Raw genomic sequence first — 17,710 nt, 5'->3', positions numbered from 1 at the left:
CTTCTTGTCCCCTGGCTGTAAACTGCGTCTAAGGAAGCACTTCAGGTATTTGATTTTGAATACACCGTATGGTCACAGGAGCGGCCGGATGAGACCTGGGGCTCTGTGTCCCTGGGCTGCCCCCTCTGTTGTTCCTCCACTTTCCTTCTCTATTGGGTCTGGCTGAGTTGGAGTTCCTTTACCCCACAGCAGCCCTCGTGGTGCTGTGCTCTGTACTGGTAGCTAGAAAGCTGTTGATAACACAGCAGTGTTTTGGCCATGGCTGAGCAGTGCTGGCACAGCATCAGGGCTGTCTCTCTACCATTCCCCCCCTCCCCAGTAGGCTGGGGGTGGGCAAGCTCTTGGGAGGCGACGTAGCCAGGAAGAAGGCATACAGGCAGCAAGAAGAGGCATCTAGGTAGCAAGTAAATCTTAGGTCCCTTCAGATGCTGGGGACCCTGCGTTCATGCAGCATTGGGCAGACCCCAGACGGATTTTCCCTTGGCACACTGTACAGATCCTGCCTGTGGAGAAGTTCCTCCTTTTTGGTCATTCACGGTGTCGTACAACTTTTCTTAGAAGAAAACAACTCCATGCGTAAAGGATGTTCACGCGCGGACTTCTTGCTGCACTTTAGATAACGGCAGGGCCGCGCAGGTGGCGTAATCGCTGGTACCAAGCAGGAGCTGCCTGGAGGCTCCTCTGTCACAGTCAACCAGCTCCGTTTATCCTGCGGCCAAGGGGCATGTGTAGGGACACAGCCTGAAGGCCACGCTGTAGGTACAGCGCAGCACAGACCTGCACCCGCTCAGGTTAACTGTTAGGTGGATCCCTAACTCCTGGAGGTACAGTGATCTCCCAGTCAGGATCTCTGCACCAGGCTGTTAAACTGCACGGTAACTCGGGAAGCAGAGAAGGTCCAGATCTGGAGGGCATGGTTAAGCACAGGGCCTCACGTTGAACCTCCTGTGAGCTCGTCCTGTGCTTACAGGGTTCTCGAGCCTCTCGGGCATCTCCCAGACTGGCCGGTTCCTCCCAGCTCCCTCGTTCCTGCCTTCCCCTGCCTGCCTGCCTGCCCCACTTTGGCCCCTGCAGCAGCACTCAGCTGAGCACCCTCCGTTGCTCCTGGGGAAAGAGCGTCCTCCTTGCTCTCCGTGGCGTTCCCCCAGCACACGGTGCTGCAGCAAGGACAAGGCAGTCAGAGACAGACACAGCCTGTTGAGCAGAGCGTCCTGCACGCAGTGCTTCCGATAGAGCAGCTCAGGAGCAAGGAGGTGAGCTGGGTGTGCTGCCTCTCACAAAGAGCATTTTACATCGGCGACCTTCCCCGCTGGACCCTCTGCAGCCTCTCTTTTTCCCGGCGTTGTAGGTGTTAGGTTGTGTGGTTAAAGGTTCATCTCCACAAACACAGAGGAGGACAAAGGAGCAATGGCAGGCAGGGGAACCCCGGTGACCTAGGCAGAGGCAAGGGAGCACCCTGCTGTGGCTTTTGCCAGGGCTGTCGCAGGAGAGGGGTCGCCCACATTGCCTGGGTATGAGGCTCACCAGACAAGTATTGACTCTCCCTTGCTCAGCTCACAGACTGACGGGGGGAATGCGCTTCTGTGGCCATGCCCTGGGTCTGAAGCCCGGCCGTAGACAAAAAACTGGCTCAAACTGTGAAGGTTACCAGGCAAGACGTGACGGGGTGCACGTGTGTGGCAAGGTCTGTGCGTGTGAATGTCTGAAACTGAATTCTGAGCTGTCAAGCAGAAGCCTGCTTCTTGCTACACGCAGCCAGCGTGTCCCGAATCCTACAGTTACTAAAGAGCTAGGAGCCAGAAGCCTTAATTCGGAGGCTGATCAGGCATCGTACTGCTCACATAGACAACTTAGATTGGGAAAACGGGGGGCGTGGGGTTCCAGAAAGAAGAGGTGGTGGCAAAAAGAAGGGTTCCCAGAAAGAAGAAGGGATCTTGAAGAGAAGAAAGGGACCCAGGAAGGAAAAGGTGAAGATCCTGGCTGGAGGAAGTATCCTGGAAGTGGCGGAAGATCTTGGAGACCAGAGAGCCGCGTGGAGACAAGTGCCAGGGGATGCCCAGGGACCTTGACCAGCACCCTGCGAAACTGGTAACGGCGAGCAGCTGCACAGCAGGAACCAAGGTGACGTTCTGCCTGACCTTCCCGGGCCTGCAGTAGCCTCCCTGCTGGGATAGGGGAGTCGGATCAAGCAACTGCAGGATTCAATAGGAATGCATTGCACGAAGGTAAAGAGGACACGGCAGTGGATTGGAAATGCTGGTTGGTTTAATGGTAAAACTGGAATTCTTCTGTGAACTGTGCATTCCTTTTAATATGGACTTAATTTAAAATAGCTGCTTTGAAGTTGTTCTGACTTCACCTTAATCGACACCTGCAATCTTCATCATCTTATCTTCTCCAACAGCAAAACCACCCCCTGCCCCTCCCCACCCCCTGCAAAAAAAACCCCAAACCAACCCAGGAAAAGAAAGACTTCAAGGGCAAGCTAGGCAGCAAAGTTGTGCGAGATTGGTCAAGCTGCTCAAAGTTTGCAGAGAGATTGGAGCTTGCAATTCAGATGTACGTCGCTCAGCGTGGGGAGGGTAGTACGCACCTTTCACTGGAGTCAGAGGGAAGAACGGGGAGAAGGGAGCTGCAGCGTAAAGAGTAAAGGACACAACATTCTTAGGAAAACTCTCCTTTTTCTTTCCTTTTCCTTGCTCCTTTGCTTCCAGACCTCCGTGGTCGCAGTTTGTGCTGCCTCACCTCCAGCACAGCGTGCAGAATGAAGCGACTGTCACAGAATTCGTCCTCCTGGGGTTCTGCAGCACCCCAGCCCTGCAGCGCTGCCTCTTTGGCCTTTTCTCTGCCCTCTGCTCTGCCACTCTGATGGGAAACGCACTTGTCTTTCTGCTTATCTGCCTGGACTGCTGCCTCCACAGCCCCGTGTACTTCTTCCTCTGCCACCTCTCCATCGCGGACATCTGCTACGCCTCCAGCAATGTCCCCCGTATGCTAAGGAGCCTCCTTGGACAAGGCAGAGCCCTCTCCTGTGCTGGGTGTGGGGCACAGATCCATCTTTATTTAATCTTTGCACTTACAGCGTGCGTGCTGCTGGCCGTGATGTCTCATGTTCGCTACGTGGCAATCTGCCGTCCCCTGCGCTATGCCCTCATCGTGATCTGGAGGCTGCGCCTCACCCTTGCCACGGTTTTGTGGGCTTTGGCGTTCGTATTGGGCACGCTGCAAGCCTCTCTGGCTTTACACCTGCCTTTCTGTGGCCCCTGCGAGGTTGTCCACTTCTCCTGTGAAATTGTTGCTGTCTTAAAGCTGGCCTGCACTGCCGCTCCTGCCAATAAAGTCCTGATCTTTGCTGTCTGTGTGTGCTTCTTCCTCTTGCCTTTAGCCTTAATCCTGATTTCCTCCCTGGACACCCCGGCCACCGATCTGCGCATCCGCTCTGCGCCAGGATGGCACGAAACCTTGTCCACGTGTGGCTCCCACCCGACCGCGGCGGGTGTCTTTTATGGAAACGCCATCTTCATGTACGCGGGGCCCGGGAGCGGTAACTCCTCTGGGAGGGAGAAAGTTCTTTCCCTTTTCTGCAGTCTCGTCAGCCCCAGTTTGAACCCCGTCATTTACAGTCGGAGGAACCAGCAGGTGAAGGAAGCCTTGCTGAAGCTTCAGAGAAGGAAGAGGGTCTTTCATTCCGTCTAGCTGGCGCTCTCGGCTTTCACCTGTCTCCTGTCTTTCTGCTCTTTCTTCTTGAGCTCTTGGGGTATTTCTCATGGAATGTTAAGTGGTTAAAACGTAACACAAGACATGGTTATTCAAATGCATTTGTCTCTTGTTTCTCTGTGCAGTCTGATGAATATCATGACACAAAATGACTCATTGTTATTCCTTGTATTGCAGATAACTAATTCTCGTTCCTCAGATGCAGCCGTCCTAGACGAGTAGTATGTTTCACCGGAACTGTCGACGCAGGTGGAAAAAACAGTCTTCTCGGTTCTAGCTAGCAGTCGGGATAAACTACTGTGTAGCAGGGTTTTTTTCTGAATCTACCCATCGATCCAGTAAGATGTTCTTTTTCCCTACCGTATTTGTACCTCCCGTTATCCTCAGGATGCTAGAGCTTCAGCTCTACTGTTAGAAAGAAAAAGAGAGAAACCATGCTGCTGCTAATGGGCTTTGCTTCTCAGGAGGGCGAACGAGCCTGTGGAGGGTTTTCCTTCTGCGCACTTTTGAGCCTGACACCTCTCATGCAGGAAGTTTCTCTGTTCTGGAGAGTTTTTGCTGAAAGCAGAGCTGGCTTCTCCCCAGGCACTAAGTTTTCCAAGCGGGAAGGGTCTAGGGGTGCGTGGCTTTAAGTAGCTGCCTGGATCCGCATCATAGCTTGTGATTTCATAATGGTCCCTATTGTGTCTCTGGAGTTGGTGCACACTGGGTGCCACTTAGCTCCTCCCGTGAGGGCTACTCCATCAGTCCCTGGGGAATCGGGCCCCCTGACTGACCTGGAGGTTCAGTTGTCCCCAAAACCCAGTGACTGACGTGAGGATGAACCCAACTGGGGGTCACAAAATGACACTTCTGGAAGAGTTACAGGTAGCACGGCCGGGGCTCAAAAGTGCAGTTTTGTGGGTTGGGGTTATTTTTTCCAGTTTGGAAATCGCTTTTTTAGACAGGAACCTGAAGAACAAAGCAGGAGGTGGGTTTTTTTGGTCTGAAACAGTCATCCCTCTCCTGCTGTATGAAATACGTCCAGACTCTCATGGTATGCAGTACAGGTGATGTTATGGGCTGTTTTATTTGCGTATGGGAAGAAAAACCTCCTACAAGTCCGTGGTTTTAGGGCTGTGCCTGAAGGAGGAGGAGGCACGCAGAGGCGTGATGGCTCGTGGACTCGCGTGGACGCAGGGCTGGATGATGGCTGGGAGGACGTAAGGGAGCTCTCCACCCCCAGCCCCAACTTTTCCCTTCTTGTCGTTGCTAAACAGAGACATGACGAGGAGGCAGTGATCGACCGGGGAAGAAGGAGCAACGCTGTCAGTATTTGCTATGAGAAGGAGGAGTTGGAAGGTGAGTCTCTGCTGAGATCCTGGTAGAGGAGCCACCAGCCCAGCGCGTTTTCCCATTGCACAAAGTCTCTCCAGTGTGCCTTGTTGGGTGTCGCATCACGTGCAGCAAAACGTGCCGCGCTTCTCAATAAAGCAGCACAGTTATTGTCAGGTTTTTTACTATTACGGCTTTTTAAACGGAGGGAAAAAGGCCCCCGGGAGGCCACGGTGTGAGTTGTAGCCACGGGGCTCGATAATTGACGGCTTTTTTTCTCGCAGAGGCTGCTCCTGGCTTGGAGAGGTCAGGAGAATCATTTCAGGGCTGCAGACGCGGGGCTGTGATTTTCTTTTTTTGTTCTGGAGTTCATTACGATGGGACTGATTTGACCGTCTCTTGTCGCCTCGTGCCATACAGAGATTTTGACAATAATTAGCTTGTGTTGCTGCTTAATGAGCAAGTCTGAGTGTTGTCCAGCCGAAGCTGGAATTTGAGAAGAGGTCCGATACTTTCAGGGCACTTTTAGATGAGGCGGAGCCAACGCTTGTTGTTGCTGTGTTGTTGCAAAGCTCGAGTAAAATAGGCTTGCAAAAAAGGAGGTCCGGTGAAAATAAGATTAAGGGAAGGTGGTGTTGCTCCTGGGATTTAACCGTGGCTTAGCAAGGCACCGGCCACCTCAACCATTGCTGCAATGCCGAGAGTGCTGCAAAACACGCCGCTTTTTCGCTTTTCGCAGGCCACCGGACCCTGTACGTGGGCGCGTGGATGCCACTGGTTAGGCAGAGCCACCGGCATCACCGACGCCACAGCCAGAAGCATCGGGAAGGGGAACGGGAGAAGGACTCTGCCCCGACGGAGCAGGGCTACCACTGTAAGTCCCACCGCGGCATTCGCTAAACTCCTGGGGGCAACGTGGGCGCTGGGGCCTTCTGCGAGCAGGTCCCCGTGGCTAGTTTGAGTGAGTTGCTGTTCTTCCGAGGGAAAGTGGCCTTATTGAGCAACACCCTCTTTTTCCCAAGTTTTCTTTTTTTTGTTGGTTGGTTGGGGTTTTTTTTTTAATGCAGTTAAATGCCTAATGGGTGTAGGCTCGTCTTCCTTAGAGGGATCCTGGCTTTAAAAATGGCAATGTGGGGAAGGAAAGCAGCCCATCCTTATGCAGAGGTGGACTAGATGCTTCTCCTTCTCCATGGCTCTGTGCAAGCCCAGACAGACGCAGAGGAGAGGGGCCAGCCCAGTGTTTATGGCTGCACTGGTGCTGATGGCCACTTTGCACGTGAGCGTGATGAGCTGTGTTGAGGCGCGGTAACGGGATGGGTCTTTGCCTTCTGCCCCCAGGCTCCCCGTCCCAGCGGGTGCAGTTCATTCTCAGGACCAAGGAGGACGAGCAGCATGTCCCTCACCACTTGTTCTCCGAGCTGGATGAGATCTGTGTAAAAGAGGGCCGAGATGCCGAGTGGAAGGAAACGGCAAGGTAAATCCCTGCTGCTTGGCTGCGGTGGGAGAGGAGTCCCCGCACCGGCAGCGCCCGTGGGCTCTGCTTTCTCCCCTCCAGGACGCGAAGCTTTTGCAGCTGCAGGTGGCGGCACGAGGAGCCTTCTCCTCTTGCCACCCCGTGGCTCTGTCAAAGGGGTTGCAGAGCTGGGGCTGTTTTCTTGCAATGGGGCTGATCGCACCCGATGTCCACAGGTGGCTGAAGTTTGAGGAGGACGTGGAAGATGGCGGCGAGCGCTGGAGCAAGCCCTACGTTGGCACGCTGTCCTTGCACAGCCTCTCCGAGCTGAGGAGCTGCATCAGCAACGGGTCGGTGCTGCTGGACATTTGTGCCAACAGCATCGAAGAGATTGCAGGTACCGTGGGCGCTGCATCCCTCCGGGAACGGCCGAGCTCAGCTCTTCACTCCCACATCAGACCCTGCCCTAATGGCACGTCCTTTTCCAGAAGTCCCACTGTGTTTTTCTCATGAGCTGTTTTTGGATGTAGACTGGGCGTGCAACAGTCGCACCGTTTTTTTCTTCCCATACGGGGTCCTTTTGAAAGCAGTTTGTGGGGCTGGAGAAGCCACTAGAGAATGTTCTGCAGCCAAAAAGGAGCGTGTGTCAGGGCTTAGCAGGCTGCTCTTAGAAATACGGAGTCCGCGTAAGAGCTGAACCTCCTTAAGGGAACGATTTCTTACAAGCTGTTTCCTCGCATTCTTTTTCTTACTTTTGCCTTAACATCCAGCATTGAAGAGTTTTAAGGCAGAGGTTATCTGGCGATGACCAAGCAGTGTATTCCTGTGGGGAAGATACTTGAAGTTAATTGCAAAAGCCGCTTTGGAGAAGTTATCTTTGGCTGGCGGCAGGTCTCCATTCAGCCCTTTCAAGGGCTGGAGAAGTCGGAGCCGTTCTTAGCACGTTTCTCCCTGGGCTCGGCAAATTGCACTCGATCAGCACGGGAAACTCTGGGAACGTCTGTGCTCTAGATTGCTTATAATTTGGGTAAACGTGTAGAGTCAGAAAGGCCAGGTCGGGCAAGAAAATTGCGTTATTTAGAATGGGCAATATTTATCTTAGCGGAATGATGAATAAGCACTTGGATGATGTTTCTTAGCAAAAGAAAATTCTCGTTTTCGCTGCAAAGGCTGAACATTGTTAAAAGGCCTTGCTGTGCAAGGCTGAGCCGGCATTAGGGTGCAGCCTGTGTGGCACAGCCTTCCCTGGGGGCTTTGGGGGTCGGGACTTGTTGGGGTTTCTGCTCTGACGGCTTCGTTTCCCTTTGCCATCCTCAGATATGATCCTGGCCCAGCAAGAACAGTCCACGGAGTTTGACGAGCACATGCGGGCGCAGGTTCGAGAAGTCCTTTTGAGGAAGCACCACCATCAGAACAAGAAGACAACCAACCTTCTCCCCGCTGTCTGCTCGTTTGCTGACGTGAGCAAGAGGCAGTCAGACCTGCACCTCCTCTACAAGCCAGGTGAGGGTTTCTGCAGGGCTGTGGCCCCATTAGACTTGTCCGGGCAAAGGAGAAGCGTCCCAGTTGCTCCTTGCCCATCTTTCTGAGTGTCTTTCTTCTTCCTACCAGCCCAAACAATCACCCCTTGTCCTTCTCCCACCGCTGCGGAAGCTAAAGATGGGGTGAACCCTGAGAGCAGAGCAATGGATTTAAGCAAGGTGAGACACTCGCAGCTTTCTTACGCCTTTAGGGCCGGCTTTGCTCTTGCAAACTTGGCTGCAGAGTGTGCTGCAGAGCGCTGTGGGCTTTGCTGTTGGGGTAATTGCCTGAAAATCGCTTGTCGTGCCCAGGCGGAGCTGCACTTCATGAAGAAAATTCCCACCGGGGCTGAAGCATCCAACGTGCTGGTAGGAGAGCTGGATTTCCTTCACCAGCCCATCGTGGCATTTGTCCGCCTGAGCCCGGCTGTCCTCCTCTCAGGCATGACAGAAGTTCCCATCCCAACAAGGTGCGAATGAGAAGCGCAAATTTTTTTCCGTAAAAAAGACACCCAACCAAAGATCAAGTTGCAGGCATCAGTTTGGTGTCCCAAGGGAACAAGGCGAGTGGGAGGGGGAGCAAGCACGTTTCCCCCACCCACATCTCCTCGCCTTCGTTTCTCCATTCCCTGCTGTAGCTTTTAAACCCATCGGCCAATTGTAATGAAAGTTGGCCCCCAAATTAAATTTGCCGTCGGCTTGGAAGAATTTCAAATTCATCGCGGCGTCGCTGAGCCTACGTGTCCCGTCTTGAGCCACGCTCTGGGCTGGGAGCTGCCAGGGCTTTCCTTGGGTGCTCTCGGAGCAAGGACACCTTCTTCTCTCTCTCATTTTGTTTTTCCTGCCCAGGTTCCTGTTTGTTTTGCTTGGGCCAGAAGGAAAAGCCCATCAGTACCATGAGATCGGCAGGTCCATGGCCACTATCATGACGGATGAGGTGCGACAAGATGAGATAGCTCCGGGTCATTTTTGCCTTTCTTCAGCTCTCCCTGTCTCTGAAGTAGTGAGGAAGAGGATTTGCTGTCCCAGCTGCCCGCAGCTCTCCAAACAGCCCAGCCCTCTTTCTCACCCCAAAGCAAACATGCAGATTTGCATCACGCCACATCCTGGAGGCTGAAATCCCACCCGGGGTGCATCCTGCACCTCATCCTTCTCGCCGGGGTCCCCAGCACGCTGTCCCCAGTGGTGGCATTGCCAGGGCCAGTAAAACTTCTCTTGCTCTTTAAGCAGAAGGGTATGGTGTGCCATGGGGGACGGGGGCCTTGTGGGGGAGACGATAACAAATGCCGTGATGCACAGATTTTTTCCTTTTGGGGGAATATTTCCTGCCCTTTCCAGCAGGAAATTTTGGGGAAAAAGCCTTGCGTTTAGGCAAGAGCTTATTGCACTGGTTAGGACATCCGAGCTGGGTTGTCCTCTCACCAGGTTGTCTTCTATTGGCAGGTTTTCCGTGACGTTGCCTATAAAGCCAAGAACGGGGCTGACCTGGTGGCTGGCATCGACGAGTTTCTGGATCAGGTCACGGTCTTGCCGCCAGGAGAGTGGGATCCATCGATCCGAATCGAGCCCCCGAAAAACGTCCCTTCGCAGGTGGGTGCTGCGTCGGCGGGAGGCGCGAGGGGGACGGGCAGGACAGCTGGGGACGCTGTTCAGGGGCCCAAATTCACAAGGTCCCGCTCTGACACAGTCACAGAGCCAGACCAGAAGCAAAACGAGCCAGTGGTTGCAAGTCCATAGCTTTATCTTACTTCCGTTTTAACAGGAAAAAAGGAAGATGCCAGGAGCTCTTGATGACGGTGCTTCTCACAGCATGCTGGAGAAACACTGTGGCCCTGAACTGCAGCGGACGGGAAGGTGGGAGCTTTAATAGTTTGGGTGTTTTTTTTCTGTTTGCCCCTCAAATCTGAGCATGCACCTTCCCTTCTAGCAGGTCTTTGGGGTTAGCTGGTTCAGTGAAGGGGCTCCACATGACCAGCTTGGTCCCCTGGGCTGGGCAGGGGGGAGATCTGGGCAGCTGGGCTCAGCCCCAGCCATCACCATTGCACGCAGGTTTCCTTGATTTGGGATGAAGGAGAGTGCTTCTTTTTAGCCACGGAAGTTGCTCTGTGCTTGTGATTGCCCTTCTGCAGCAAAGCAAAGTCAGCGTGTTCCTCCAAGAGAACAGACTCTCTTCTTTTTCCTTCCTGCAGGCTCTTTGGAGGTTTGACCCTGGACGTGAAGCGGAAAGCCCCGTGGTTCTGGAGCGACTTCCGGGATGGTCTGAGCCTGCAGTGCCTGGCGTCCTTCCTCTTCCTCTACTGTGCCTGCATGTCCCCTGTCATCACCTTCGGGGGACTGCTGGGGGAGGCGACCAATGGCCACATAGTGAGCCCCTCTCTCTGTTGGGGGCCATGGGGGAGGATCAAACTCAGGCCAAAGTCCTTGCTGCAGTGAATGGGCTTTGGTTGTTGTTTCTCCCTAACGATTTATTTACTCACGGCTGCCTCTCTTCCCCGGACAGAGTGCCATGGAGTCGCTGCTGGGCGCGTCCATGGCCGGCGTGGTGTATTGCCTCTTTGCCGGCCAGCCTCTCACCATCCTCGGCAGCACGGGACCCGTGCTCGTGTTCGAGAAGATCCTCTACAAATTCTGCAAGTAAGGCTGGCTGCCGCAGCTGGGTGCTGCGAGAGCCTTCAGAAGGGGGCAGTGATGGAGAAAAGATGCTTTTCTTTTCTTTTCTTTTTCTTAGGGGTAGTTGCTAGATTTTAGTGACAGTCCTTTTGTTGCGATGGCTTTGATGGGAGATAAACCACCCTTATATTGCCATAAGGTTTATTATTAAGCCCCAGCTTGCTGGCAGCAGGTGACTGGGTGCGCACCCAGCTGGTTTCAGTGTTAGGGCGTCAGGGTGATGTGGGAGAACACCACCTGGCCCAAGAGGGACCTGACCTCGAGCAGCCTCCAAGGTGTTAACACAAGATCCTTGTTCAGCAGTGGTAACTAAGTAATTGGCCTCTCCTCCTGTGGGTCTACACCCTACACCACAGCCCCGAGGCTCTCTGTGGTAGTACATGGAAACGGCATTTCCCATCCGCAGCCTTGACACGCTCCAAAATTGCTCCCCGCTTTCCCCGAAGGCAGGCATGGCTCAGGGCCTCTTGCTGGCCTTTCCAGCCTTTGTTTCATTTTGCTTTTGCAGGGAGTACGCGCTCTCCTATCTGTCTCTGCGGGCGTGCATTGGGCTGTGGACCGCCTTCTTGTGCATAGTGCTGGTGGCCACCGACGCCAGCTGTTTGGTGTGCTACGTCACCCGCTTCACGGAAGAAGCCTTTGCCTCCCTCATCTGCATCATCTTCATCTACGAGGCTCTGGAGAAGCTGAGTCACCTGCGAGACACCTACCCTGTGCACATGCACAGCAAGCTGGACTTCCTCACCAGCTACTAGTGGGTTTTTTTTCCCCCTGAGAAAGATGCTGCCCCTTGGCAGGAGCTCCGGGCTGCACCTCCATCGCCTTTCCCTTACCCCCCCCGTCTTGGCTTCTCTCCTGCCAGCTGTAAGTGTGAGGCACCGACCCATCCCAGCAACGAAACGCTGCGTTTCTGGGCGAGCAACAAGATCAACGTGTCTGGCATAGCCTGGGAAAACCTCACGGTGACCGTAAGTGCCCCGAGCCACTGCTTCCTCGCGCCGCGGCCATGGGGTCCGGGGGCATTTGCATGGTGCAAAAGTCAGAGCCCTTCAGGGAATGATGGGCTTCAAACTGTGCTAGTGCTGCTCGGAAAAGTCCTTGCTTAGATCTAGCGTGTGCTTTGAACCTGCTTGGTCCTGGGGAGGAGAGTCCACCTTGTCCCAGTCTACCTGGTCCCCAGCATTGTGGGTAGCAAGTGTCCCCCTCAAGCCTGTTGCAGGACAGTACTTCTGACTGGGAGGAAGGTTAAGTAGTGGGTGGTTTGATTACTGTAGAAGTTGTAGGACTTAAGTTCATGCTTGAAAGGTAGTAATTGGCCTCCTTAATGGGTTCCTAGTAACTCCAGGCCTTGCTTTCTCATTCAGTGCTGTCTGTAGGTCCATGCATAAATGTCTGAGCAGCCTCTCAGGCTGTTGTTGCTGGAAGCAGAGCCCGGGCCTAGGGCGGCAGGCTCTTACGGTGGCCTTCATCCCCTCTTGGCCAGGTTCTGCGAGCCCTCCCCTGGGAAGGGACGATTTGTCTCTTCTCCTCCTTTCCTGCCATGGTTGTCTTTAGCCCTCCTTCCCTCTTGCCTCTCTCTCTATCCCCAAGAGTTTCCAGTGTTTCCTTCCCCTCTGGTGTCTTCTTTAGCCACGATTGCTCGAATGGCAGGCAGAGGATGTGCCGAGGGTGTGTGGTATGGCGTCCCCTCACGTCTCATTTCTCCGCTCTGTAGTTCGATGTGTCACTTGTTCAGCTGCTGCTGCTCATTAAATATAAATCTCCATTGGCAGGAGCAGTTACAGGGTCGTGGATCTTGGACCGAGGTCCTCAAAACCCCCTAGCTATGCGAGGTTTCCCTGCCGCACGTGCACTGCCTTTGTGTCCTGACGCTCTGTCTCTCCAGGAATGTCGGTATTTGCGTGGGGAGTTTCAAGGACCTGCCTGTGGACGCGACGGCCCCTACACGCCTGACGTGTTCCTCTGGTGCTGCATCCTCTTCTTCGCCACCTTTGCCCTGTCAGGCTTCTTGAAGAAGTTTAAAACCAGCCGCTACTTTCCAACCAGAGTAAGTAGAAGATGGTGGCCAGCATCCATCTCCACACTCGTTTCCCAAAATGGCTTTCCTGGAGCACTAAGCAGTATTTGCCCCGCCTTGGTCAAGCTGGGAAACGTTGGCCTTGCAGGCCAAGCTCTCCAAGAGCTTGGACGTCCCGCACTCATTTCCATGAGTGCAAAATCATCGTAGCATTTCCCACCTGCCTCGTGACCTGCCCCAGATTGAAGATTTTTTTTTTTTTTTTTTTTTTTTTTTATTTTTCCTCCTCAGGTAGTAGGAAGTCAGGTTTCCCAAAGTTTTGGGGGTTGGGGTTTTGGTTTTTTTTTCCTTACCTTCTGCGCATTATGTGCTCGAGCGGAAAGTAGATTCGAATGAGGAGCTTCCTTTTGAGGACTAAAGGATGCCTCAGTGCCTTGTTGCCATTGTAGCTGTGAGTGTAGCTGTAGTGGCAGACATCTGTTTTCTTATTTTTAATATTATTATTATTATTTTTAGGTTTTGACTTAAACCAACCCTTGTCCACCTAATTAAGCTTTTTTTATTGTCTGACACCAGATGTCACAGGGACAAACACAGCAACAGTATCTAAGCAAGGGATCAGGCTGCATGTGCTCAGAGGGGTGGTGGGATTTGGTTAACCAGCCTAACGTTGTGGATGTCTGCAACTCTGGCATCTCACGTTACGGCCCTGTTTGCCATGCCCCTTTCACCTCTGGTTTCTTGCCCCAGGTACGGTCCACAGTGAGCGACTTTGCTGTCTTCCTCACCATCGTCATCATGGTGCTCCTTGACTTTGTGGCTGGGATCCCATCGCCGAAGCTCCAGGTCCCCCATGCGTTCAAGGTACTGGGGTGTTTTGGCACGTGGGGGTGCCACAAGGTGATGCCGGGGCAGGGCAGGGCTGAGTCTGGAGGAGATGCTGGGGGTGTGAGCATCTCCTCTTCCACCTCCAAGTGCCTTGCTTCCTCCTGGAACCGAGAAGATGGCCCCAAAACTAGATACCTACAGGAGAAGTATCTAGAGGTGCTTGCAAAGAGGACACCGGCACTGCTGAAGCCCACGGGAGAGGGGGACGTGAAGCCAGGGCTGGGAGGTGCTCTGACACAGGGAGGGAGGGGAAAATGAAAGCCAGTGGAGTGCCTGGGCTGGGAGACGATGCTGACGTGTGGGCTTTGTTGCAGCCTACCAGAGACGACCGCGGGTGGTTCATCAACCCCATAGGACCCAACCCTTGGTGGACGGTGTTGGCTGCGCTCGTCCCAGCTCTGCTCTGCACCATCTTGATATTCATGGACCAGCAGATCAGTGCCGTTATTGTGAACAGGAAGGAGCACAAGCTGAAGGTAAGGGCCTGCGAGAGATGACCCCAGCCCCAGCCCCTTCTGGGCTGCAGGTCTGGGGAGAAGCTCTTATTCCCGATGCTTTCTGAAGGCATTGGTTTGGGACAAGGCCAGGCTGCGTGGCAGGATGCTCTCCTGGATTAACGATGATGCAGGGAGCAAGTGACAGGGCAGTTCAGATGAGCAACCTTTTGGAGGAGCAAATTAATCTTGGAGCAATATAGAAGCGCCTTTTTGTTTTAAAATGGCAGCAGCAGCAGGTGCGGGGAATGAATTGTTTTGATGCGCTGCCAGGGATAACTCAGAGTCACGCCTTCCTTGCAAGTGGTAGAATTTTCTTTGTGAGTGAAAAAAATGGTTTGGTGGTTTTGGGTTGTGGGGTGGCTTTTTTTTTTTTTTTGGAGAAGTATGTATCGCACAAGCTCCCCATATCCCTTGCATCTGAACTCCTGCCCGATTTTCATGCCAGGTGCGTGTGCAAAGCTTGCATACACCCTTACTTGTTTCCATTTCTTGTTTTAAATTCTGAAGAAGTTGACTTGTGCTCGAGCCGGGTTTGAGTCTGCCTTGCGACGTTCTCCTTGCTCTTGTGCTATGGGATGCTCTGTTTCTTGTTTTCCTGCCTGCAGAAAGGATGCGGGTACCACCTGGACCTTTTTGTGGTGGCCGTGATGCTCGGGGTGTGCTCTGTGATGGGGCTGCCCTGGTTTGTGGCTGCGACCGTCCTGTCCATCACCCACGTGAATAGCCTCAAAGTAGAGTCTGACTGCTCAGCTCCAGGAGAACAACCCAAGTTTCTGGGGATACGAGAGCAGAGAGTCACTGGCTTGCTGATCTTTGTGCTCATGGGCTGCTCCGTCTTCTTCACTTCCGTGTTAAAGGTGAGAGGAAAATGCAAACCACCCAACAACCGCGAGCTTGTTGGAGGTTACAGAAAACCAGTCCCCTCTCTGCAGGCCTGAGGAGTTAGTTGTGGAGCGGAGGAGGAGGAGGTGATCCCAACCCTTGGGGCTCGACCCACGGTGGGAACCAGCCTCGGTTAGGCTTTGCAGCCCTTCAGGCCCCCGTTTGGTGTGCTCGAGGCGAGCGAGCAACGCAACTGCTTGAATTTTCGGGTGTCTTTCAGGCCCGCCCATGTTTATGGGTTACAGTTGAGCATATTCAGACCAGCACATCTGCTCTCTTTCAAACAGGCAGCCCTTTACTGGCTGCAATTTGCTGCCCAAATGCCCCGGAGCAGCCATTCCCAGGAGCTAAACACACTGAGGTCATCCCCGTGGGCTTCCTTGCACGTTCCTCCCACAAAGTAATCTCGTCTCTAGGCTAAAAGGAGGCATGTGGCCTTTGCCTGTTGCCCCAAGAATAGGCAGAAGTGTTTTTCTGCTGCCACGGACTGCGGCATAGGGCAGCACGGGTGAAATTGCCTATTTTCCTCCAAGCTTTCTGGAAAATAGGATTATTCTGAGGAGAGGTAACTCCAAAGTTCAGCCTAAAGCAGAGCCTTAGCTCACTCGTGCGCACAAAATCTTTAATGGTTAAAATCTGACCCATCTCTAAGCCTGAATGGAAGCTGGAAAGCTTCAAGCAATTTTAGGCAGTGCCTGTGGAAGAGGGTGGTAATACTGAAAATGCAATATAGAAAAAGAAACGATTGCATTCTTTTTTTTTTTTCTTTCTCCCCCCCCAGTTTATACCAATGCCTGTGCTTTATGGCGTCTTTCTCTACATGGGTGTGTCGTCGCTCAGAGGAATTCAGGTACGGACTCTTTTACAGCGTGCAGCGTGTCGGCTCCCTGGTATTTTGTCTCCGTAGCAGCAGGGAAAAAAAGCAGTGGCATGGGAAAAACTTCTCGCAGAGCAAGCAATGAAAGTCTTTTGTGTAAGCAAAAGATTGGTGGAGGCACAGGAGGTATATAGGGCTGGGAGGACCAGGCAAGTTCAGCGCTCTCTGTTTCAGGGTTTAGGGCAGGTCAGTGTTTGGTTACGTGAAAGCGGGGGAATTCAGTGCAAAGGGAAGGCAGTTTCTACCACTGGTGGAAATCCTCGCTTGGGGGATTCAGTGGGCCGAGAAATGCTACTAATGGAATGGCATGGAATAGTTGCCGTTTGGTGGGCAGCTCTCGGGGGCAAGCCGGTTGATAGATGGAGCAAAGGGAAAATGGGTGCTGCTCCCAGGAGGAACGCGGTGGGATCCAGGATTTCTGACGGCAAGCGAGATGCTGCAAACTGCCTCCCCGTCTCGAGAGGGCCAGAACCTTGCCGCAGTCCCAAGGTGGCAACCTCTCCCTTTTGTTTTGCAGTTCTTTGATCGCTTGAAGCTGTTTTGGATGCCGGCGAAACACCAGCCGGATTTCATCTACCTGCGGCACGTGCCCTTGCGAAAGGTGCATTTGTTCACGGTGATCCAGCTGACCTGCCTCGTCCTGCTCTGGACCATCAAGGTGTCCCGTGCCGCCATCATCTTTCCCATGATGGTAAGAGCTGCCGCCGCTCGGCAGCGGGGTGTTTGCAGCGTTGGAGTGAGAGGTGGCATCGTCTCTGAGCTCACCGCATCTTCCCTCTTACTCGCGAAGGTTTTGGCTCTCGTCTTTGTCCGGAAAGCGATGGATTTCTGCTTCTCAAAGCGAGAGCTCAGCTTTCTGGATGACCTTATGCCAGAAAGGAAGAAGAAGTTGGACGATGCCAGAAATGAAGCTGGAGAAGAAGAGGTAAGGCTTGCTGGGTCCTCGGGGCTGGACATCTCCGTCGGGCTGTGAGATTGCCTGTTTCTCTTTCAGCTTGTCTGGAAACGTTGGGGGAAGATCAGCACTCAATCGAAATAGATCCCAATAGGCTGGGTCCCACGTTGTAACCTTTGTTTCCTCAAGTAGCAGTGAGCTGAACACTTGAATACAGGTGTAATTTTTAAAACGAGTCGTTTTTCACAAAGGTCATTATCATTATGATGATTATTATTAGATGCTGCTGCTGCTGCTGGCAAGATTTGCTCATAATCGTGTTTTGAACACACAATCCCCCTGCCCCGAAATCTTTGGAGTGAACGGTTTCTCCCCTGCTGCACTAATACCTATAGCTGCCAAGGGGCAGAAGGGGAGGGCAGACTGCTAAGTTTGTGCTGGGCATTCAGCTTATCTCCACTTTGACCAAAGACAGAGAACGTGATTTGTCCCTTTTTTACATCAGGAGTCCAGGAGGGCGGTGGAAGCTGCTGCTGCTGCAAGTTCAGTTCAGCTGAACGTGGGGAAGACGAGCGACGTGGATATCCCAAAGCAAGGCAGTGACAGGTAAAGCCCCAGCAAGCGCCAGGACCCCCGGCAAGATTAGCTTGAAGGTGTTTGGCAGAGTTTTCTCCACTTGCCTCTTGGTGGGGCATTCCACAGAAACCAGCAGGCAGCTTGGTGGGAAAATCAAATTCGGGGGCAGGGCTGCAGGAGGTGATCGCAGGGCAAGCCACCCCAAGCAGAGCGGCTGCAGCACTCGCGTTTGACCCCCAAACCTTGCATCATCAGTGCCTTTACGGTAGCTGGAGATCCTCATACTTACACATGCGGAGTTGCAGGCGTGATCTGTACCAGCAGTGGCTTAGGAACCCGGACCGGGGCTAGACCCCAGCAAGAGCCTTTGCACAGAGCTGTTGCTCTGCAGCTCCCCGGCTTGC

At 53.4% G+C, this 17,710-nt stretch overlaps 2 protein-coding genes across 2 annotated transcripts; both read left to right on the top strand.

The window, feature by feature from the left end:
- The first annotated feature begins 4,641 nt into the window (after window positions 1–4,641).
- On the top strand, window positions 4,642–12,084 carry LOC138684215 (electroneutral sodium bicarbonate exchanger 1-like). The gene is made up of 14 exons (XM_069777921.1): window positions 4,642–5,058; window positions 5,771–5,917; window positions 6,370–6,505; window positions 6,721–6,881; window positions 7,802–7,987; window positions 8,096–8,184; window positions 8,317–8,474; window positions 8,854–8,941; window positions 9,448–9,594; window positions 9,767–9,858; window positions 10,194–10,368; window positions 10,505–10,638; window positions 11,183–11,428; window positions 11,537–12,084. The coding sequence occupies exons 1-14, from the start codon at window positions 4,770–4,772 to the stop codon at window positions 11,778–11,780; spliced, it is 2,292 nt and encodes a 763-aa protein (XP_069634022.1). The 5' UTR covers window positions 4,642–4,769; the 3' UTR covers window positions 11,781–12,084.
- On the top strand, window positions 12,084–16,755 carry LOC138684216 (electroneutral sodium bicarbonate exchanger 1-like; the record flags this gene model as incomplete). Its single annotated transcript, XM_069777922.1, has 7 exons — window positions 12,084–12,721; window positions 13,442–13,555; window positions 13,894–14,055; window positions 14,682–14,933; window positions 15,740–15,808; window positions 16,353–16,526; window positions 16,626–16,755. Coding segments are annotated over exons 1-7 (1,123 nt in total), but the record flags the coding sequence as incomplete, so codon positions are not given.
- Between the last annotated feature and the right edge of the window lie 955 nt (window positions 16,756–17,710).

This window comes from Haliaeetus albicilla, unplaced genomic scaffold (assembly GCF_947461875.1).
Source record: "Haliaeetus albicilla unplaced genomic scaffold, bHalAlb1.1 scaffold_135, whole genome shotgun sequence".
Lineage (NCBI taxonomy): Eukaryota > Metazoa > Chordata > Aves > Accipitriformes > Accipitridae > Haliaeetus > Haliaeetus albicilla.
This window is presented reverse-complemented; position numbering and strand designations above follow the sequence as displayed.